This window comes from Equus caballus, chromosome 3 (assembly GCF_041296265.1).
Source record: "Equus caballus isolate H_3958 breed thoroughbred chromosome 3, TB-T2T, whole genome shotgun sequence".
Classification (NCBI taxonomy): domain Eukaryota; kingdom Metazoa; phylum Chordata; class Mammalia; order Perissodactyla; family Equidae; genus Equus; species Equus caballus.
The window spans coordinates 919,399-943,452 of NC_091686.1; the positions used below are offsets into that span (position 1 = coordinate 919,399).

Sequence of the window (24,054 nt, forward strand, 5' to 3'; positions counted from 1 at the left end):
GACATACTTGAATTAAATTAGTATGTCATATATATTGAAGTAATTGTGATTAAAGTTATTTTTTCCTAAGTGTGAGAAGTTTACTATTTATTTCACATTTATCATTTCATGAATGCCTAATGTCTGTGAATTCACCTTTTCTTTCAAGGAAACATTGTGGGAGCCGTGAATTTCATGTGTTTGCCAAACAAGCAGACAGACTTAAATTAGAGTTGTTTCTCAGACGGAAGGAAATGATGTAATATGAAGTTTTTTCTTGGTGGCTTGTTTAGCCCATTGTTAATGTCCCTTTCTAAATATTATTCAACCTTACTAAACAGTCTTGACACTTATGTCTTCTTTTGAATGTGTCTGAAGCTGTCTTGAGTTTCACTTAAGCTGTCTTGAATTTCTTAAAGTATAGGATTAGCATTTCTTTGCTTATGTAGGTGCAGTGGTTGACCATTAAAACAAGTGTGAATTGAAAGAAGGTATGGATCACATTAGGATTGGGTATTTATGCATACCACAAAATGTAGGGTTTTACAAATTTTAAAGTGTTTTCATTGCTATAATCTTTGTTCATACCAGTAACTTTTTAGAGTCAGAGTGGAGGATATTACTATAATCCGCATATGAATGAGAGGGCTTGACTCAGGGAGATTGAACCATGCACCCTCTCACTGCCTCCCACCAAACCTTCACTCTTATTGGTGCTCACCATTTCCTTCATGACTCCTTAGCAATAGAGAATGTTAGCATACTTTAAAATGTGAAACATCTGTGGGCCTTTCCTTAGACTGAAGTGAGGCATATTTATAGTGTTCATTTATGAACCGAAGGCTCATCTTCTGTGTCTTCTGAAGTAAAACCATGACTTAGAATGTCTAAGGCTCCTTGCTTTTATTGATTTCTCATTGTGAAACATGCTTCCTGACATATTTTCTAAAAATCCTACCTAAAAGAGATATTTTTAATTTATTATGGATTTGAATAGAGTTGTCCTTGATTTGCAGAATGTATAGCAGTCTGATTTCTATTACTGTTTTGCCACTTGTCTTAATTCCTACTTATTAATGTTATGTATTTTTTACCTCTAAATCTTCGTATACCTGTTCTCTCATTTACTCTCTTTTCTAATACTCCTTAAGGAGAAGTACTCAGAATTTTTCAAAATTGACTCAATCTGCCGTTAGGAGTTTGGAGGGCAGAGATATGCTTTACAATAGGCTATGAATGTTGCTGTCCCTACTTATCTACTTAAAAAAATTGTTTAAAATGCTCCTAAGTAGTTTCTAATTCATGAGAAATCACTAAATTTTTATAAAATGTATTCTTTCAGGATTCCCTTATGAGATGATTTTTCCCACCTAAGTACCTATTTTAAGGCTATAAATCAAGAATAGATGATAAATACTCACTTACCTTTTCCTAAATCATTAGCTGTTTATTCACAATGATTAAAATTTTCAGGAAAAGTCCAAATAACATACAAGCAGAGAAAACATTATTCAGGATTTTTTTTAGTCTAGAAAATTTTGCTTTAATTATTCTTTATTTTTACTTATCAGATGCCAGACATCATATAAAATACGAATCACTGTCCCCTTGTTTTTACTGCTTTTAAGAGTACTTTTTGTCTATAATTCACATATAACACGCCCCATTAATTTTCAAAACTTACAGAGTTTAGGTCTTATTTTTTTCTGAAATTTTATATTATTTGTCTTTTAACGGCTTTAAGACCCAGAACATAGTTATGTAATTCCCCCATTTGAGCATCTTTAGTAGTTGCCTTTCCCCTGACACGGTGATTGAATATAAATTCTCTTGCTGGGTACTTGCATGTTTTGAAGACAAATGACAAATACCGCCTTGTCAACTGCAGCAATCACTTTATTAAACTAATAAAACCTTATCCTTTTATAACCTTATTGAATGGGCAAAATGTATTTTTGTCTAAGACTACAGAATAATGTTCAACACCTTGAGATAATAATTGTGGTAGTGTGAAAGGAGTGACCACAGTGATTTCTATGCGTGTAGTCTAAGACTGTTGCCAGCAGTTTCAGATAGTGGGAAAGATAGCCTTCTCTCCTTCTCTGAGTTAACGCTGGATGGCTTGGTCACTTTACAGACAGAGGATATACATCCCTACTTTTACCCTTGTTCTCTCACACTTGATTACCTAGTCATGGGTCCCAACTTTCGTTTTGTTGACTTCAGTCATAGCGAGGGCTGTATGTTTGTGCTGGGCTCCTGGAGGGTGGAAAGTTGCATTAATCCTTCAGCACAGTACTGCCCAGTAAACTTTCTGTGATGACAGAAGTGTTCTACATTAGTGTGTCGAGCAGCGCAGAAGCCCGTAGTCACATATGGCTGTTGAGCGCTTGAAATGTGGTCAGTATGACTGAAGGACTGAATTTCTAACTATTTATTGTAATTTAATTAGACACATGTAGCTAGTGGCTATTATAATGCATAATTTAGCTTCTAGAAGCTTATAAGATAGTGGGAGATACAGACAACTAACAAGAATAAAAGACAGGAGAAGTAATTGAGGGATAAGCACCCTGATGTAGGAGTCCAGAGAAAGGAATTTCAGTGGGAGTTCAGAAGGGACTTTATAAAAGACAAGGTTTTTTGAGATGGGATTTTAAGGATGAGAAGAATTTTGAAGATAGAGAAGAGAATATGGTTCTATGTGGTTTCTTAGCCAAGTGAAGCAAGGCAAGATCATAACCACCCAGATATTATAATCGCTTATATCTTTTCAAAGAGAGAAGAAAATCATTGCCTTTTATAGAGCTATGTGTCATCCTATTCATCTCATACTTCCAGAGACTAGCACGGTACTTGGCATACACTTGGTGTCGGTAAATGTTTGCCAAATTGAATTGAGTAGGACCTAAAAGAGTAAATGGATTTTTTTGTCCTTGGAGTTTATCTGTTAGATTGTTTACTATTTACTTAGTATTCTAAAATAGTTAAATTTTATGTTCAATTAATAAGTAAAGGATTGGCCTAGGTTCTCTTGGAATTGATGCCTTAGTAATTGAGAATTTATGTGGAAAAGGAATGAAAACATGTTGACAAGAGCATAGGTTACAATTTGTGATCCTTAGAGAAAGAAATAGACCTGAGGTTTGAACACTTGATTAGAATGTGGCCTAAAGCACTTTTTCACTGAATGTCTTGTAAACATGACCCGATAGCAGTACAGTGGGTACAATCTCTGAAATCCTGTCCCACAGAGTAAACCATTATTGGACTCAAAAATAAAATGCAAAACATTGAAAAAGCCATTGCTACTCCATTAACATGCTCTCTATTACACTTGAGTTGATATGTTTGTGAAATATCAATTAAGTATTCAACAATCATGTTAACTCTGTGAAGTTAGTAGTTACGAGTTTTATCTGTGTTCTGTTTCTTTAGAAAAAGTAACATTTCTGCTTTGTTCTGTAGTCTGCCTATAAGCTATAGCTTTCCTCATTAAAAAGTTTCATGAAAAATAATTTATAATCTCTAATCTTGGATGAGAATGTGAATTACTAGCATTATTTAAATTTTATATTTGATTCTAGGTTCAGCAGTTTAAGCAGGATCCACGCCCAACAACGTGTCTTCACTCCGTTTTCAATGTGCATACAGGAGATGAGATCCTCTCCTATGAGGACTATGGTCATCTTCAGGTAAAAAGAGAAGATTACAAGTTTTCTTCTTCTCTACACTCTACGTCATGGAAGATTTGAGGCTATTTACTACTTACTATTTAAAAAGTAGATTTCATAGATTGTTCAAAATAGAAGTAGGAAATCAACCATGAAATGAAGGTGTGAAATGCCAAGCACCAGGGCTGAATTAGTCATTGTGAGTGAACATTAAATCTGACTGAGTTCTTGGTCTCCAAGCAAAAAGGGCAACTGGATAGATTATAGTATTACTATCTAGAAGAAGGAATCCTACAGTTCTTTCAATGACAAAAGCTTGTACTTGTTATCAAATTTAGAAGAATTTCAACACTTAGGAACTAGGGAATAAAAGACAGTTGACAGTGATGTAACAGCAAATCAGAAGTTTTTGTTACATGACTGTTCATTTTTAATATTATCAACTTTCTATAAAGCTAAAAGCATACCAGTAAAATGAAATTCCAAAAGGCATTTCTGGAGTCTATAAATTTTCTCTTATTTAACATATTAAATTGTATCCTATGCTAAGAATACACTGTAGGATTTCATGTTTTTACTTTTTTTCTCTCACATCTGTGTACTGCTTTTAGCTGGAGATCCTGTAGCTGCGTTTCCGGGATACAAATATTATACATGCTATTTGTCTTTCATGGATTTTCTTCCTGCATTTGGTTCTGTGATCTTTAGGACAGACTACTTATTATTCATATATTCCTTACTAAAATAAGAGTGTCTCCTTTTTATGCTACCTCTCTCTAGAGATCTGAAATGTCTTAATTTAGTATGACTCCTTCATGCACAGAGAGTGCAGTGTCCCCATTTTTATACAGCGGAAACTCATTCTTATTTGTAATCAGTTCCTTGGAGAATTAGTGTTATGTGAATAGGTAGTTTCTTAACCTTCTCCTTCTAGTTATCACATAATTAGAATTTCTGTACCTTTTGCTTTGACAAATATGTTTACTGTCTGAAATAGGGTTTTCAGAAGATAACAGCTCATTTATTTTTGTATCCCAGGATTTAAGCTCAGTACCTGGCACATAGTAGGTGTTTGGTACATGCTGGTCACCCTGTTATTTGGCTGTCCCTTTACAATTTGCCGCTTACTGATGCTTTCTCACAGAAGCATCCCCAAAGTCAGAGCAGAGGGCTTGGAGGTGTAGTTTTCAGTGGCTGTCCTTAGGAATGAAATTTCTTTGAAATCACTCTGACAGGCCAGTGTCACTGCTGTAAGAAATATCTGGGTGAGCCTGGCAGAGGGATGATGCACTTCTCCACCATGTTCTGAGAAGGTCACTGAAAAGTATATTCAGTCTAAAGAACCTAAAACCAGAATCCTATATCTTATCTTGTGCCCCACTTGGATCTTAATAAGACCCTGATACCCACTGGACTTTGAGTGCTGGAAGTCAGGAGATGTCCAGCATAGTCCTGGTTCCTGAGAGAGCTGCCAGCAACGCTAGGCCCTGGTGGCACAGGGCTGCTTTGTCCAAGGGCTCTAAGGCACAAATAATTTTGTGCCCCAACTTTCTGTCAGTTACTCAATAAGGATTGGAGGAGAGTCAAGGGAGACAAGCAAATTTACATCTTGCCTTCTCTTTGTTTTTAACTTGTTAGCAATTTCCTACCTAAATGAAACATTTTCACTACTTTGTATTTATTTATTTAATAACAGCCTTATTGAGATAAAGTTCACATGACATAGAATTCACCTATTTAAAGTGTTCAATTCAGTGATTTTTAGTATATTGATAGACTTGTGCAACCACTCTCACAATCAGTTTTAGAACACTGTCATCATCCCATAAAGAAATCCTGCACCCATTAGCAGTCACTCCCCATCTTCCCCAAGACCCCAGCCCTAGGCAATCACCAGTCCGCTTTCTGTCTCTATGAATCTGCCTATTTTGTACATTTCATAGAAACGGAATCATACAATATATATATAATCTTTTGTGACTGGCTTCTTTCATTTAGGATAATGTTTTCAAGGTTTGTCCATGTCGTAGAATGTATCTTTCACTGCCTATTTACTTGAAACAATTTACACATCCCATTCAGGATCCTGTGAGAATCTTTTTTTGTTAAAGTGGATATTATTGTCTTCATTTTTTTTGTTTGCTTAGGTCATATAATGTCTATCTTTAATAGACTAGTATACTAAAAGAAGAAAATAACTCACTTGTTTATAAAACTCATTTGTTAATAAATATATTTTAAATTATATGCTATACCATTGTTTAAAAGTAATGTGTCCCTGTAGTTCCTTTCATAAATTCTGTATTCTCTGAAAATAAGACTGTTTTCAAGATGCACTGCCTCTTATTTATGGTGTCCTGGCATCATTCTATCGCCTTACTTGCCAAATACGTTTTTCATTTACATACGTTTGAGATGGATTAACATTGCGTACCTGCCTGTGGGGCAGCACTGTTCCAGAGTAGGAGTACTTTAGACCTAGAGTTTAGAAATAAATCTTTGGGGGCTGGCCCCGTGGCCGAGTGGTTAAGTTCGCGCGCTCCGCTGCAGGCGGCCCAGTGTTTCGTTAGTTCGAATCCTGGGTGCGGACATGGCACTGCTCATCAGACCACGCTGAGGCAGCGTCCCACATGCCACAACTAGAAGAACCCACAACGAAGAATACACACAACTATGTACCGGGGGGCTTTGGGGAGAAAAAGGAAAAAATTAAAAAAAAAAATCTTTAAAAAAAAAAAAAAAGAAAGAAATCTTTGAAAACAAATGTTACAACACACCTGCTAACAGTCCTACTGCAGCTGTATTCCTAATCAGGTGTTAACCATTATGATGAATTTGAAGATTTTAGAGTTTTATATGCAAAGCTAGGGTTTTATTGTGAACTAAATCCACAGCTTCTTTATTTCTCAATAGAAAAGGAAATAGTTTTTTATGCTGTATTAGAGCAAATGACTTGTAATTTTAACTTTTACGTTTAATTTCATAACATAATATTTTTGTTGTTTCCTTTAACCTTTTAACATTAGTGTTTGTTTTCAGATAAACGCAGTGTCACTCTATCTCCTTTACCTTGTGGAAATGATTTCCTCGGGGCTGCAGATTATCTACAACACTGATGAGGTATGATTTCCTCAAATTCTTTAGCACCAAATTTAATCTCTGAAAACATATTTTTTCTTTTTACTTTTTAAAACATTTTTAGCTTCATAAAAATGGGTTATTCTTAAATTTGTATAATCTGAGACTGGATCAAAAAGTCTTTGTATTTTCAAAGCAAAGCACTTTAAAAATGAACAAAATATATAACAAGTTGTAAAACTTTACTCCTATGAAAAGGCTCTATTTCAGGTTATCTGAAATAAAAGCTTGTAATTTTCTGAAAATTTTAGTAACGATGAAAATAAATAGCTTCGGAGATTTTCTCGGAGTTATGATGTCTCTTTTCAAATCATTGCTTTTTGTAACCCATCCTTTTAAAAGTAAAAATATACTTTTATCATATTGTATTATTTTTATTTGTGGGACCTCAGTAGAGTTCTTGATGTTTTTTAAAAGATAAATGCTGTGTTTTTATTCTTATTAGGAAATTTGAAAAGAATTCATATCTAAGTTGAGAGACTTTTTTTCATAGACACTAATGCTTGAACAAATGTGCAGACGCACATGCTGACATGTTTTGAAATGTGTCACAGTGGAAGCGAAAAGCTTTTATTATTGAGATGGTATATACAATGAGAATTCTGTCAAAGAATAGGCATGCTGTCTATACTTGTTATTATTCCTGTCCTGTGATCCCTGCAGGAGAATAATTGTATCATATATCAAACACCACAATCGTCAGTGGACTGGATTGAGGGTGCTTGAAATTGGTACTTGTAGTCCTGCTGTCTAGTAGTTTATAGTCTTGTGCGTCCTTCCAGTTGTGCTTTTTAAATACAGTAAGTAAAGTCTATTTAGAAGTGAACATAAAGAAGAAACAATGATAAGAAGAAATTAATAATACCCACTTAAGGTTTCTTCTGTTTGATTCATCAAAGAATTACATGTTTTCATTTCAGTTTTTATACTTTTATGAAATACAAGTATTCAAATATTTTGGGTAGAGGTGGGGTTGGGAGACTTCTATTTCAGACCAATCTTAACCAGACATCTGAAAATGTAAGACAAATAAAAGAAGCATTACTCTGACTGGGGAGAGGAGAGCTCCCAGAACCAGCTCATTTAGCTTCTCATTTCTTTTCACCCATAGAAACCTCAGAGCACTGGGAGAAGTATCCCAGGTCCCAGCAGAACACAGTATGAGAACCATTTACAATAAGTAGCAACTAACGTTGATGGTTGGAAGTGATTTCCCATTGGTGTTACTAATAGTAGTGGTAAAATCGCCTTGGCTAGTGGTGCCTTTGTCTTGTTTGGTATTTCATTTTCATTTTTAATTTTTAGCATTTATTTTTTGCTTTCTCAGTATCTACCATATTCATCTTAAATCTTCATTTGTCAACTGACATTTTTTCATAAATAGGATATTGTTTTAACCTTTTTATTGTTTTCTGTTGCTTAACTGTACTTAGGCAATTTTGGTATTTTCTATTTTTTTCTTATTTGTTATTTCTTGACCTTATAGGTTTTCTTTGGTACATATATAATTTTTATATAAACAATATCAATAGGAATTCAAGATGTACACTTAAAATCCTGGAATAATAAAATATGTTTTTGCTGCTCACTAGCTTTTTCTTTGAGATTCCATATATTTTGCCAGGAATCACATGGAAGGGCAGTAAATGGGCCTGCATTTTCTTTCAGTAAATGAAGTTCCTTGTATCAAGATATTTCAGAGAAATGAATCCTCTGAAAGGTGATGTGACTTGGAACCATTTTCTTTCCTAATTGTATCTTATGCCCTGGAATGGGAAGTTGTTAGTCCTATCTCTGTTCTTCACTTCACAACCACACTCACATCTCAGGGGAATCTAAGGGCCTGGGAAGGAAGTGGGGCTACCGCTCATTTCTTTTTCTATTTACTATCAAAGTTGTAATTTGCCAAAATCCTTATTTTTCTTAGGATTGGAAAATACAGAGTTTGGGGATATATGTATATACATACACGTGTAACACACACACATACATGTAATGTTATATACATATTATATTGTCAGCACTTTGAGTTTTTCAATGAGCCATTTCCTTCTTTTGACAATTGATCATATCTTCACTGATTCTCTTGTTTTTGTAAACTTTATGCCCACATTGTAGTTTCTTAAGGAAAAGGTCCTTGTCTTAACAGTCGTGTGTAACCTCCCTAAGGTGCAGTGAACAGATTGAGTGCCAGTGTTTGTGCGGATGAGCCTTGCTGGGGAACATACTTCCTAAGGGCAGGAACAGTAGTATACACTCATTTTCAAACATCTTTCCTCCACACACGTATCATGTTTCATGTCTGCATTGGTGTCTGAAAGTAGTGCAATGCACAGATAGTGGTTTCTTATTAAAAATAAAAAGTCTTTTTATTAAAAACTGTGAAAAAGACAGAGTTCTCTAGTTCTGCCCTGATGCTGTTATTTGCTTTCTCTTTTTTATCTGGAGAGAAACCCATAATATATGTTAAACTTAAACATTTTTAATATAAGTTTATAAATATTATATATGTATGTTTAGAAATATTATGTATGTATTATATATTTGTCTATGTAATAAAAGTTTGTAAATATATAGGCATTAAAATATAAATATTTATGTGTAAATATAAATATATATTATGTATATGTGAATATATGAATATACTTATTTTTAATATAAGTTTATAAATATGTATAAGTTTATAAATATTATATAGTTAATATTTGTTTATATTACTTAAATATAAAGTTCATCTAAGTTAGTCCTTCTGTCTACTAATGGAGAAAACTAACTTAATCTGTTGGAGGGGGGGCAAAGTAATGAACTAGCATAACATTCTTTGAGGATATTGTTGTCCACTTCTGAAATTCTTTATTGTTATTCAGTGTCCCCACGTTGTCTGATTGGGAAGACTTTAGTCTTTTCTTTTTTACTATATCATGAAAATTTCACTTGGCTTACTTAAAAATTTGTAAACACCTTTTATGGGCATTTAAGTCAAGTTGTATTATTTAGTATTTAATGATATTGAAAAATGGGTATTATTTTTCTGTTGGTTGCAGTATCCTGGATCTGGCAAAGTTTATGGGTTTTTTTTAGTAGAATTTTTATTAGGATGACATAAATAATTAATTTTTTCCCTGAAATCCCGATATGAAAATTCTTTAGAATTGAACACACCTGCACTTGTCACCTGTTACAGTATGAAAGAGTTAGAAGAATAACTCCTCATCAAGGACAAATTATTTTAATATTTTGGGAAAAAAACAGGAGGTAGTTCTGTCAAGAAAAGACTTATTCTTTGATTTTTAATATATCTGGAATTTATGCATACAAATGATCACTGTTTTAGGATGGGGATGTCTTTTTTTAATAATTCCAGAGTATTACAAGGATAAGTGGATTTTCTGTCAGTGTTTATAGATGTGTAAATGTATTCCAATTTGTTCAACAAACATTTGAGGACCTTCCATGTGTAAGAAACTATGATAGGTGATAGGATAAAATGGTGAATAAGATAGCGATCTCATCTAGACTTGGGGAATCAAGGAAGTTTTTCTCTTTCAGGAAGTTTCCACATCCAGGTTGTTTTCTGAAGGCAGCGAAAGAATTAGCTAGGTGAAGCAGTGGAATAAGAGCATACTAGGAAGAGGTATGTAGAAATAATCAAACTTGGGAGAGAGTATAGATTATTCCAAGAACTGGAAGAAGCTTCACTTCTAACTTTTTGGAGGCAACCAGAAACTTAGTGGGGTACCCGCCATAACAGAAATTTGTTCAACTTTCTGTAAATCTGACAATAAAACCAAATAAGCTTATTGTTTAGCCTCTCTCACTGCAAAAATATGGAATACTAGATAAACTAAAACAAAATTTATTTTAAGAAACCAATTAAGTAACCAAGCACAAGTGAAAGAAAAGGAAATCCCTAGATGCCAGCAATGGAGAGAGAATTAGCAAATTAGCACTGGATCTGGTGTTATGGGTAAGACCAGGCGCCTAATGGATTCACTGATATTGTATCACTTAGGTATTATAATTTCTTTAAAAAGCACCCCCAAATTAATGTCTTATAAACAGCTTTTTTCCCCCTCCTAGCCTATAAAAGGGCTGGCCAGTTCTGCTGACTGTGACCAGGCTCAGCTGATCTTGGCTCAGCTTGCTCACGCAATTTGTGGCCACTTGACAGATTGACAGCTGATTTAGGATGGCATTGACTAATATAAGCCATCTCTGCTCTACATAGTCTGTCATCCTCCAGAAAGGAGCTACCCTTGTTTTTATAGTAAAGTTAGGGATCTGAGGGGACAGATACACATGAGGCCTTTTGAGGCCTCACCTCAGGATTGGTACATGCTCACCTCTGCCACATTCTGCTGGCCAAAGCAAAATCATGCTTCTGACCTCTTGATGGAAAAAAAGTGTTAAATAATGTTTCAAAGCATGTGGATAGAGAGACAGGTGGATAATTGAGGCCATTTTTGTGATCACTGTACCATAGATCTTATGGGCCAGGAGCTCGAGTTTCAAAAAGCTCACATTGGAATAAGACACGTTCTCTTGGGCTTACTCAAAATAAGGTATTTCCTGTGAGTGCTGTGCATAAATTTAAACAGAATTGTGCTCCTTATGGAAGGAAGACAAAAACACTTCAGCCCACTGGCCTAGAGAACAGGAAGCTACTGTTGTCTAGGACCCTAGATTGAAACCTAAAACCTGTGCTGTATGCTGATGTGGGGTCTGAAACAAAGATAAACTTGCTTTTTAGGTACATATCCACAAATGAAAATCTTTGCTGAAAATCAGTTAAATAATACAAATAGTAATTACAAATTGCATAAGAACGTTATTCAAAGCAAATAACCAGATACAGCAAATAGAAAAGCTTGTCACTCCAAGATTTTAGATAATAGAATAACTATTTGAAAGAGACTCTTAAGATAAAAATTTTTAAATTCTTAAATATTAATAGAGACAAAATAAAGAATGAAAAAGAACCAAATATGAGTAGAAATAAAAATATAAACAACTAAAAAGTTATTGGACATTTTAAAGAGTAGATTGGACATTGCTGGAGAACAAATTTATGAACTGAAAGATAGTCCTGGGGAAATTAGCCAGAATATAGAACAGAGAAGTAAAATGATAGAAAATATGAAAGAGTTTAAGAGTAATTGAGGATAGAATGAAAACATCCAAAATATGTTTCACGGGGAAAAAAGGATAGAATTAGGAAAAGGCAGTAGTTGACTCATAATCTTAATTGAGGAAAACAGGAGTCCTTGTGCAGAATAGATAACAAAATTCTCCACTCCAGCCACCCCTCCCCTCTGCATCCCTCACTGGGAAACCCCTGGGAAATTATAGGTCAAGTGAGAGAAGAAACTTGGGTTGCTAAATGACATTGTAGAATTAATCTGCCATACCAACCTGTGTTTTAAGAAGATTTAAAGATTTTTTCTGAGTTCATAATAGTTTACATCATTATGAAATTTCATTTGTACACTATTCCTTGTCTGTCACCACGTACGTGCTCCCCTTCACCTCCTGTGTCCATCCACTATCCCTCTTGCCCTGGTAACTGCTGAACTGTTTCTTTGTCCACATATTTGTTTATATTCCACATATGAGTGAAATCATATGGTGTTTGTCCTTCTCAGTCTGGCTTATTTCACTTAGCTTAATTTCCTCCAGGTAAATCCATGTTGTTGCACATGGGATGATTTTGTCTTTGTTTTCTGGCCAAGCAGTATTCCATTGTATATAGATACCACACCTACTTTATCCAATCATGGGTCCATGGGCACTTGGATTGTTTCCATGTCTTGGCTATTGTGAATAGTGCTGCAATGAACATAGGGGGACATATGTTACTTTGGATTGTTGATTTCAAGTTGTTTGGGTAGATACCCAGTAGTGGGATAGCTGAGCCATATGGTAGTTCTATTTTTAGTTTTTTGAGGAATCTCCATAGTGTTTTCCACTGTGATTGCCCCAGTTTGCATTCCCACCAGCCGTGTATAAGGGTTCCCTTTTCTCCATACCCTTTCCAACATTCGTTATTTTTAGTCTTAGTGATTATAGCGATTTTAACAGGGGTAAGGTGGTATCTTAGTGTAGTTTTGATCTGCATTTCCCTGATGATTAGTGATGTTGAACATCATTTCCTGTGTTTATTGGCCTTCTAGATATCTTCTTTGGAATAATGTCTGTTCATATCCTCTGCCCATTTTTTGATCGGGCTGTTTGTTTTTTTGTTGTTCAGTTGTGTGAATTTCTTATATTTTATGAAGATTAACCCCTTGTTGGATATATGATTTGCAAATATTTTCTCCCAATTGGTGGGTTGTCTTTTGGTTTTGATCGTAGATTCTCTTGCCTTGCAAAAGCTCTTTAGTCTGATGAAGTCCCACTTGTTTATTTTTTCTTTTATTTCCCTGTCTGAGAGGACATGGTATTTGAGAAGATCCTTTTAAGTTCGAGGTCAAAGAGTGTACTACCTATATTATCTTCCAGGAGTTTTATGGTTTCAGGACTTATCTTCAAGTCTTTGATCCATTTTGAGTTAATTTTTGGGTATAGTATGAGATAGTGGTCTACTTTCATTCTTTTGCATGTGGCTGTCCAGCTTTCCCAACACCATTCATTGAAGAGACTATCTTTTCTCCCTTGTATGTGCTTGGCACCTTCGTCAAAGATTAGCTGTCCGTAGATGTGCGGTTTTCTTTCTGGGCTTTCAGTTCTGTCCCATTGATCTATGTGCCTGTTTGTGTACCAGTACCATGCTGTTTTGATCACTGTGGCTTTGTAGTACATTTTGAAGTAGGGATTGTGATGCCTCCAGCTTTGTTCTTTTTTCTCAGTATTACTTTAGCAATTTTCGATCTTTGGTTACCTCATATGAATTTTAGGATTCTTTGTTCTATTTCAGTGAACAGTGTCATTGGGAATCTGATTGAGATTGCCTTGAATCTGTAGATTGCTTTGGGTAGTATGGACATTTTGGATTCCTTTTATTCCTTTCTCTTGCCTAATTGCTCTGGCTAAAACTTCCAGTATTATGTTGAGTAAGGGTTGTGAGAGTGGGCATCCTCCTCTTGTTCCTGTTCTCAGAGGGATGATGTTCAGTTTTTGCCCATTGAGTATGATGTTCGCTGTGGGTTTGTCATATATGGCCTTTATTATGTTGAGGTAATTTCCTTCTAGCCCCCTTTTGTTAAGAGTTTTATCATAAATGGCTGTTGGATCTTGTCAAATGCTTTCTCTGTGTCTGTTGAGATGATCATGTGGTTTTTATTCCTCATTTTGTTGATGTGGTATATCCCGTTGATTGAGTTGTGCGTGTGGACCCATCCCTGTGTCCCTGGAATAAATGCCACTTGGTCATGATGTATGATCTTTTTGATGTATTGCTGTATTCGAGTTGCCAATGTTTTGTTGAGGATTTTTGTGTGTATGTTGATCAGCGATATTGGCCTGTGGTTTTCCTTTTTTGTGCTGTCCTTGTCAGGCTTTGGTATCAGAGTGATGTTGGACTCATAGAATGCGTTAGGAGCGTTCCATCTTCCCTAATTTTGGGGGCTTGAGAAGGATAGATATTAAATCCTCTCTGAAAGTTTGGTAGAATTCTCCTGGGCTTTTATTTTTTGGGATGCTTTTGATTACTCTTTCAGTCTCTTACCTTGTGGTTGGTCTATGCAGATTATCCATTTCTTCTTGATTCGGCTTTGGGAGGTTGTAAGAGTCTGGGAATTTAACCATTTCCTCTTGATTGCCCACTTTGTTGGCATATAGCTTTTCATATTATTCTCTTATAATCCATTGATTTTTCTGTGGTATCTGTTGTTATTTCTCCTCTTTCATTTCTAATTTTATTTATCTGAGCTTTCTTTTTTTCGTTGTAAGTCTGGCTGGGGGTTTGTCAATTTTGTTTATCTCTTCAAAGAACCAACTCTTTGTTTCATTGATCCTTTCTGCTGCCTTTTTTGTTTCACTAGCATTTATTTCTGCTCTGATTTTTATTATTTCTCTCCTTCTGCTGACTTTGGGCTTTGTTTGTTCCTTTCCTAATTCAGTTTGGTGTAGATTGAGATTGCTTATTTGGGATTTTCCTTGTTCGTTAAGGTGAGCCTGTATTGCCATGAATTTCCCTCTTATTACTCCTTTTGCTGCATCCTATATGATTTGGTATGGTATCTTTTCGTTTTCATTTGTCTCCAGATATTTTTTGATTTGTCCTTTAATTAGACTTTAATGCTCCAGTCTTGTTCAACAGCATGTTGTTTAGTCTCCACATCTTTGTCCCTCCCTCAGCTTTTTCCTTGTAGTTAATTTCTACCTTTGTAGCATTGTGATTGGAAAAGATGCTTGTTATTATTTGAATCATCTTAAATGTATTGAGGCTTGCTTTGTTTCTCAGCATATGGTGTATCCTTGAGAGTGTACCGGGCATACGTGAGAAGAATACGCATTCTGCTGTTCTTCGGATGGATTGTTCTGTATATGTCTGTTAAGTCCAAATGGTCTCGCCTTTTATTTAATTCTGTTGTTTCCCTATTGATTTTCTGTCTGGATGGTCTCTCCCTTGATGTGAGTGGAGTGTTGAGGTTGCCTACTATTATTGTGTTGTTATTAATATCTCCTTTTAGATTTGTTAATAGTTGCTTTATGGACTTTGGTGCTCCTTTGTTGAGTGCGTAGATATTTAAAAGTGTTATTTCTTCTTCATGGAGTTTCAAAGTCCTGGGCTTTAACAGTGTCTGATCATTGGGTGTCATTGAGGATATAGACTCCTTTTCTCCTACTCTGCCATCTTTAGCATGGGACATTTATCCAAATAATCGTAATATAGATGCTGTTCTTCTAGGTATTATGTCTACACTAGTAAGTAAGAATTGAGAAAGAAGAAGGGACTTTAAAAATAGTTTCTAGAAGCCTGACCCAGTGACTTCTGCTTAATATCATCAACCAGAAGTTGGTTGCATGATCACTCCTGCTGCTTGTGAAGTTAAAATCAGTGTTTTGTTAGTAAGAAGGAAAGTGAAAGTAGATATTGGTGATCTACTAGCATTATGTGCTGGAACCAAGTTGTGTTTAATTCCAGAAATGCAAAGATGATTTAAAATGAAAAAATCCATGTAATTTGATTCATCACATTAGCAAGTTAAGGTAGAAAAACCGTATGTTCATCTCAATAGATGCAGAAGAGATAGTTGGTAAAAATTCATCACCTACTCTTGAAAAACATTCTTGTAAAATAAGTAGAAAATGCAATTTTCTTTACCCAATAAAAAGTATCTTGGTGGCCTAGTGGTTATGATTTGTGCTCTTGCTGCCGTGGCCCAGGTTCATTTACAGGTCAGGGAACCAGACCACCTGTCTGTTAGTTGTCACATGGTGGTGGCTGCATGTTGCTGTGATGCTGAAAGCTATGCCACTGGTATTTCAAATACCAGCAGGATCTCCCATGGTGGACAGGTTTCAGCAGAGCTTCCAGACTAAGACAGACTAGGAAGAAGGACCTGGCCACCCACTGCTGAAAAAATTTGCCATGAAACCCTATGAATGACAGCACAACACGGTATGATATAGCACTGGAAGGAGAGGATGGTGCAAAAAGATGGGGCTGGGTTCTGCTCTGCTGTGCACAGAGTCTCTAGGAGTCAGAATTGGCTTGATGGCGCCAACAACAACAACAAAGTGTATCTGCCAAAAATCGACAGCAGATATCCTATTTAATGGTGAAATGTTATAAGAAGACCCTTTAACTTTAAGTTCAGGGACAAGGTAAGGATATTGATTATACCAACTTTTATTTAATGTTGTACAGATGACCTAGCCAAAGCAATTAGACAAGAAGTAATGGGAGTGGATGGGAATGACAGAAAGCATTTCTGTCAGTTGTTACCTTGGGCTGGGGAACTTGGTTGTGGAAAAAGAGCTTCAGATGTTTCTGTTTTATGCCTTTAAAATAGGATCTAAAACAGAGAATGCACTATGTTAACATTTATTAAATTTAGTTGATGGTTCATGGGTGTCTGTTACTTATTTTTTGCACTTTTTGCATGTGTGTAATGTTGCATAATTTAAAAAATTTACTTCTTCAGCTGAGTTCCCTGTAGCAATCAAGAAACTGCATAGCTAAATTTTACGTATCTAGTACGTTAGAGTGAAGATTTTGAGGAGTGAGAATTTTGCTGGAAAATCCATGCCCCAAAGTAGAGTTCTTTCTTCTTCTGAACTTTAACCTTTTGTTCAGTGCATAGAGCCCAGGCTAATTCAAGGGAAAAGTATTATTTGTATGTTAGAATGTTTATTATTCTCTTGAAAAAAGAAAGCTGACTTGCCTTTTGCCAAGATTCTCCTACCCAGCATCAAGTTACTGTTATAGGAAATTCTAAGATACTTGAATTTAGTCTCTAACATTTTTTTTCTTTTTTTGCTGTGAGAATTTGGGGTTCTAGTTAACATGAATTGCGAATCACTTCTGTTGAGGATACTTAGCAAAAGAAGGAATTAAAGGTTAGAAAAAGTGGAAAGAGGAAACAGAAGTCAAAGCAAGAATGGAGGCTTTTGCTTTGAAAGTACTGCAAAAGAGAGAGAACCAGATGGAAACACACCTTCACGCCCAGGCCTGCATCCATTGCTGGGGGTTGCTGTGTGGGCGGTTTGGTACATGTGCTTTGGCCGGTAGCTATTGTGCCAGGACGAAAACCACATTGCCCTGGGTATCAGGGAGGGTATTTGCGAAGTAAATTAACACTACTCCACAGCTTCTTCCTTCCCTAGCAACCATTGACTGAAGGTAGGGCTCAGTCCTGCTAAAGAGTGTGTGAAATCATAAAAGCCTTAAACATTTAGGTGAATACCAGATGCAGGGGAAACAAAGCCCTTCAAATATGCATTTATCTTCATTTGCACAAAATTACTTTACAAATATCTTTGAAACCATGGGGAAAGAGATCCTGAAATGTTCTATATGGGAAAGGAACAGTAAATAGAAATTTATTCCATAGTACTCATTATTACTAATTTAATAAAATACGATAAAAATTACTTTTTGTTATATTGAGAAGGGGTTACTGTACTATTTGGTTAACACTGATTTATTATACTGGATGTTTTCAATTCTATGTAGAGAGAGAGTTAAATTATTGTTTGCCTTTGGAGTTTATGATAAACTAGTTAAAATTATATTTGTTTATTCAATATGAGATCCTCTTAATCTCTAATTTGTCATTGTTTTTGTTATTACACATGGTTTATGAAATCCATTAAGATTTTGTTTTTTAATACAGTATTACTCCAATTCACTATCTCCCAAAATGTGATTGTTTCATTGGCATTTAACTCTACTTTAAAACTATTTCAGATATTTGAATTATTATTTTATAGATTTAACTAAAAATATCCAGAAAATACTGCAGACAACATTGATTCTGATGGTTCTAGCTCTTTCAGATTAGGAATCTTTCCTTAGGGTCTTTTTTCCAAAAGTGACTTTCAAAGATATATGTCTTCAAAGCAAAGTAACACAAATTAGGAATTGGTATAAAGATAGAACAAAGGGTTAACAACATTGGACACACAAATTAGAGTCAGAATTGAAGTTATTACACAAAATACCCTGACCTTGGAAATGGTTGTGATCTTTATTTTCATAATTATAGCAATCTTATATTTCCCCCACGTGCCCAGTCCCTTACTAAACCTCGGTATTGCTTGTGTGCATAATACAAGAAATACGTGTTTCTGAGTTCAGAGAAGTTATACAGGTCTATAATTCCTTGTCTAAAGAAACCTTTGGTACCAGATATGTTTTAGATATCAGAGTTTTTTGATTTTACAAAGGATATACTGTTTGTTTATGTAATAACCCCAGCAGGGTTAGCACAAAACCCCATAATCAGCATATTAATATTTTTGCATAAGACATGCATATTCACACAAAGGGTAGATAAAGCAGATAACCTCATGTCAATTCTGGGTTTTGCTGACAAATGAGTTAAGAAAAAACAACTGGTTTCAGAGTTTGCGGGCTTTTCATATTGCAAATAAGGGATGGTAGACCTATATACTAATTAGAGGTAGGGGAAAAAATAACATGAAACAAAAAAAAATTAAGAGCTGTGGTCTTGGCTGTAAATGCAATTTGAGTTAAGAGAAAGAAGTCAGAGGCTTCACCAAGGGGCGAAGTTGAACTGGGACTGAAGGAAGATTCATAGAAAAGCGTTTCAGTTGAAAATGAGCAACCTACGGTTCCTGTCAGACTGTGAAGTATGTAAAGACATAAGAGGATGGGGTGGAAAGATTATGAAGAATTTGAATGTTAGACCTGAGAGTTGTGCTACTGTGTCAAGATTCAGGGAACTTTTTTGACCCAAGAAACAGGACTTGGTATCAGAATGATATTGGGGATAAAGGATACAGAGTAACCAAAGATAATTTCCAGATTTCTAGACTGAGGGCATGGAAAACCATTGGTCTCATGAAGAAAAACACAATTGAGGCGTATTTACAAGTCATGAAAGAGATCAGAACATGGCATTTAATGGGAAATCCAAGTGGAAATATTTTATAATTGGGTATAGAAACAAAGGTATGAATTATAAGTATTCAGGGCTAGGATGTAAAAATCACAGTGTTGTAAACATGTATTGTAAACATTGTACTGTCTCATACTGCTAACTGTGGATAAAATATTGATAGTGAATGAGCTTGCTGGAGGCATGAGATATGAGTATAGAGAGAACAAGACAGAGCTTTGTAAAATATCCACTGGTAAGGGTGGAAGGAAGAAGAGGAGGCAAGTAGAGGATGTGGTGTCAGTCAAAGGGATGGGAACTTTGAAGAAGAAACAAGTGATCAGTTATATAAAACGTCATAGGGCTAAGAACAGGTAGATGAGGATGGATGATTAGACTTGTATGAGAGTTATTTTGGAAAATTTTACAACTACAGTTTCTGGCGTGATGAGGGTGGAAGTCAAGCTGCAAATGTTCATTGAGCATCTGCTATATGTCAGGCACTGTTTTCTTGGGATATAGCAGTGAACAGAACAAAGTCTCTGCCCTCATGGAGCTTACATGGGGAAAGGGATAAAGTAACAAACATGTAAATGCTTTTTTTTTAGACTTTATTTTTTTAGAGCAGTTTTAGATTTACAATAAAATTGCAAGGATGGTAGAAACGTTTCTCATATATCCCCTGTCCCTGCACATGCATAATCTCTCGCATTATCAGATCACTCAAGGGAAGGCTACATTTGTTTACAAGGATGCACCTAGAGAGACGCATCGTAATCACCAAAGTCCGTAGTTTAACTTACTGTTCACTCTTGGTGTTGTTTATTCTGTGGGTTGGGACAAATGTCAAATGACATATGCCCATCATTATAATATCATGCAAAGTATTTTCACTGCCCTGACAATCCTCTGTGCTCCACCTATTCGTCTCCCCCCATCTCTGGCTACCGCTGATCTTTTTACTGTCTCCATGATTTTCCCTTTCCCAGGTGTCATATAGTTGGAATCACACAGTTATAGCCTTTTCACATTGGCTTCTTTCACTTACTGGTAAGCATTTAAAGTTCCTCCGTGACTCTTCATGGCTTGATAGCTAATTCCCTTTTATTGCTGAATAATATTCCATTGTCTGGATGTACCACAATTTGTTTATCCATTTACCTACTGAAGGACATCTTGGTTGCTTCCATGTTTTGACATTTATGAATAAAGCTGCTATAAACATCTGAATGCAGGTTTTTATGTGTACATACGTTTTCAGTTCTTTTGGGTACATAGCAAGGAGTGCAATTGCTGGATCATACGTTAAGAGTATGTTTAGTTCTGTAAGAAACCTGCAAACTATCTTCCAAAGTGGCTGTACCATTTTGCCTACCCACCAGCAGTGACTGAGAGTTCCTCTTGCTCCACATCCTTGTCAGCTTTTGGCGTTGTCAGTGTTCTACATGTTGGCCATCCTAATAGGTGTGTAGTTGTATCTTAATGATGTTTTAATTTGCATTTCTCTGATGACATGACTTGGAGCATCTTTTGGCATATGCTTATTTGCCATCTGTGTATCTTCTTTTGTTAAGCATCTTAAGATCTTTGGTCCATTTTTTACTTGGGTTGATTGTTTTCTTATTATTGAGTTTTAAAAGGTGTTTGTACATTTTGGATAACAGTGCTTTATCAGAGTATCTTTTGCAAATATTTTCTCCCAATCTGTGGCTTGTCTTCTCATTCTCTTGACATTGTCTTTTACAGAGCAGAAGTTTTTAATTTTTTTCAAGTACAGCTTATCAATTATTTCTTCCATGAATTGTTCCTTTAGTGTTGTATCTAAGTCATCACCAGACCCAGGGTCATCTAGATTTTCTCCTATGTTATCTTCTAGGAGTGTTATAGTTTTGCTTTTAGATTAGGAATATGATCCATTATGAGTTAATTTTTGTAAAGAGAGTAAGGTCTTTCTCTAGATTCATTTTTGTGTGTGTGGATGTCCAGTTATTCCAGCACCATTTGTTGAAGAGACTATCTTTACTCTATTGTACTGCCTTTGGTCCTTTGTCAAAGATCAGGTCACTGTATTTATGGGGGTCTATTTCTGGGCTCTCTCTTCTCTTCCATTGATTTGTCTGTCCTTTTACCAATACCACTGTCTTGATTACCATAGCTTTCTAGTAAATCTTGAAGTTGGGTAGTGTGAGACCTCCAACTATGTTCTTTTTCTTCAATATTGAGTTGGCTATTAGAGTCTTTTGCCTCTCCATAAAGACTTTAGAATCAGTCTGTAAATATCTGTAAAATAATTTTCTGGTATTTTGATTGGGATTGTATTGAATCTGTAGATCAAGTTGGGGAAGAATTGACATCTTGACCCTATTGAGTCTTCCTATCCATGAATGTGAAATATCTCTCCATTTATTTAGTTCTTTGATTTCATTCATCAGAGTTTTGCAATTTTCCTTATATAGATCTTATATATATTTTGTTAGATTTATACCTAAGTTTCATTTTGAGGGGTGCTCTTTTTAATTTCAAATTCCACTTGTTCATTGTTTGTATATAGGAAAATGATTGACTTTTGTATATTAAACATGTATTGTCACCTTGCTATATTCACTTATTGGTTCCAGTTATTTTGTAGATTTTTTTGGATTTTCTACATAGATGATCATGTAATCTGTGAACAAAGATAGTTTTATGTCTTCCTTCCCAATATGTCTACCTTTCATTTCTTTTTCTTGCCTTATTGGATTAGCAAGGACCTTCAGTATGATATTGGAAAGTAGTAGTGAGAGGGGCATGTTTGCCTTGTACCTGATCTTAGTGGGAAAGCGTTGAATTTCTCACCATAAGTATGATTTTAGCTATAGATTTTTTCTAGATAGTCTTTATCAAGTTGAGAAAGTTCCTCTTTATTCTTAGTTCACTGAGACTTTTTATCATGAATACGTGTTGGATTATGTCAAATGCTTTTCTGCATCTATTAATATGATCGTGATTTTTCTTTTTTTAGTCTGTTGATGTGATAGGTTATATTAATTGATTTTCTAATGTTGAACCAGCCTTACATCCCTAGGATCAGTTCCACTTAGTTGTGGTGTATAATTCTTTTTATACTTTCTTGGATTCAATTTGCTAATATTTTGTTGAGGATTTATGCATCAATGTTCGTGAGAGATATTAGTCTGTAGTTTTCTTATAATGTCTTTGGTTTTTATGTTAGGGTAATGCTGGCCTCATAGGATGAATTAGGAAGTATTCTTTCTGCTTCTTTCCTCTGAAAGGAGATTGTAGAGAACTGGTATAATTTCTTCCTTTCATGTTTGTTAGAATTCATCAGTGAACCCATCTGGGCCTGGTGTTTTCTGTTTTGGAATGTCGTTAATTATTGATTTAATTTCTTTAATAGATATAGGTTTATTCAGATTGTTGCTTCTTGTGACTTTTGGCAGATGGTATCTTTCAAGGAATTGGTCCATTTTATCTAGGCTATCAAATTTGTGGGCGTAGAGTTGTTCATAATATTTCTTTATTTACTTTTAATTTCCATGGGATCTGTAGTGATGTCCTCTCTTTTGTTTCTGGTATTAGTAATTTGTGTCCTTTCCTTTTTTTTTTTTTGTTAGCCTGGCTAAAGGCTTATCAGTTTTGTTGATCTTTTCAGAGAACCAGCTTTTGGTTGTGTTGATTTTCTCTATTAATTTTCTGTTTTCAATTTCATTGATTTCTTATCTAATTCTTATTTCTTTTCTTCTATTTATTTTGGATTTAATTTGCTCTTCTTTTTCTAGTTTCCAACTTGGAAACTTAGGTTATTGATTTTAGATCTCACTTCTTTTTTAATATATGCATTCAGTGCTATAAATTTCCTGCTGTGGAGTGCTTTTGCTGCATTCCACAAATTTTGAAGAGTTATATTTCATTTATCTCAATATGTTTTCATTACTCTTGAGGTTTTTTTCTTTGACCCATGTGTTATTTAGAAGTGTGTTGTTTAATCTCTATTTATTTTAGGATTTTCCAGTTATCTTTCTGTTATTGATTTCTTGTTTAATTTTGTGGTCTGAGAGCAGATATTATGTGATTTGTATTCTTTTAAATTTGTTAAGGTATATTTTATGGCCCAGAATGTGGTCTGTCTTGGTAAATGTTTCGTGTCAGCTTGAGAATATTGTGTTCTGCTGTTGCCAGGTGAAATAGTCTATAGATGTCAGTTATATCAGTTGATTAATGGTGTTGTTGAATTCAGCTGTGTCCTCTTAATTCTCTGCTGAATCTGCTCATTTTTGATAGAGGGGAGTTGAAGTCTCCAATCTGATAGGGTATTCATCTATTTCTCTTTCCAATTCTGTTGGTTTTTGCCTTACATAGTTTGATGCTCTGTTAGTTTCTGTCTTATATTATTTTCCTTCTCTCTAAAGAACTTTTAACATTTCTTGCAGAGCAGGCCTATTGGCAACAAATTCCCTCAACTTTTATTTGCCTAAGAAAGTGTTTATTTCTCCTTCACTCTTGAAGGATAATTTTACAGAGTACAGAATTCTAGGTTGACGGTGTTTTCCTCTACATTTTAAATATTTTATTCCACTCTCACTTGCATGGTTTCTGAGAACAAGTCAGATGTAATTCTTATCTTCGTTTCTCTACAAGTAAGGTAATTTTTTCCTCTGACTTCCTTCTGGACTTTGTCTTTATGTTTAATTTTCTATATTTTGAAAATGATATGCTGAGATGTAGTTTTTTTGGCACTTACCATATTTGGTTTTATC

At 35.2% G+C, this 24,054-nt stretch overlaps 1 protein-coding gene across 42 annotated transcripts in view; it reads left to right on the top strand.

Moving 5' to 3' along the window:
* Window positions 1-24,054, top strand: part of PHKB (phosphorylase kinase regulatory subunit beta) — a 218,842-nt gene that overhangs the window by 40,997 nt on the left and 153,791 nt on the right. For all 42 annotated transcript variants that reach the window (XM_005608231.4, XM_005608232.4, XM_070261699.1 and 39 more), the window contains 2 exon segments: window positions 3,567-3,674; window positions 6,693-6,773. In XM_005608231.4, the coding sequence (XP_005608288.3) occupies window positions 3,567-3,674; window positions 6,693-6,773 (189 nt within the window).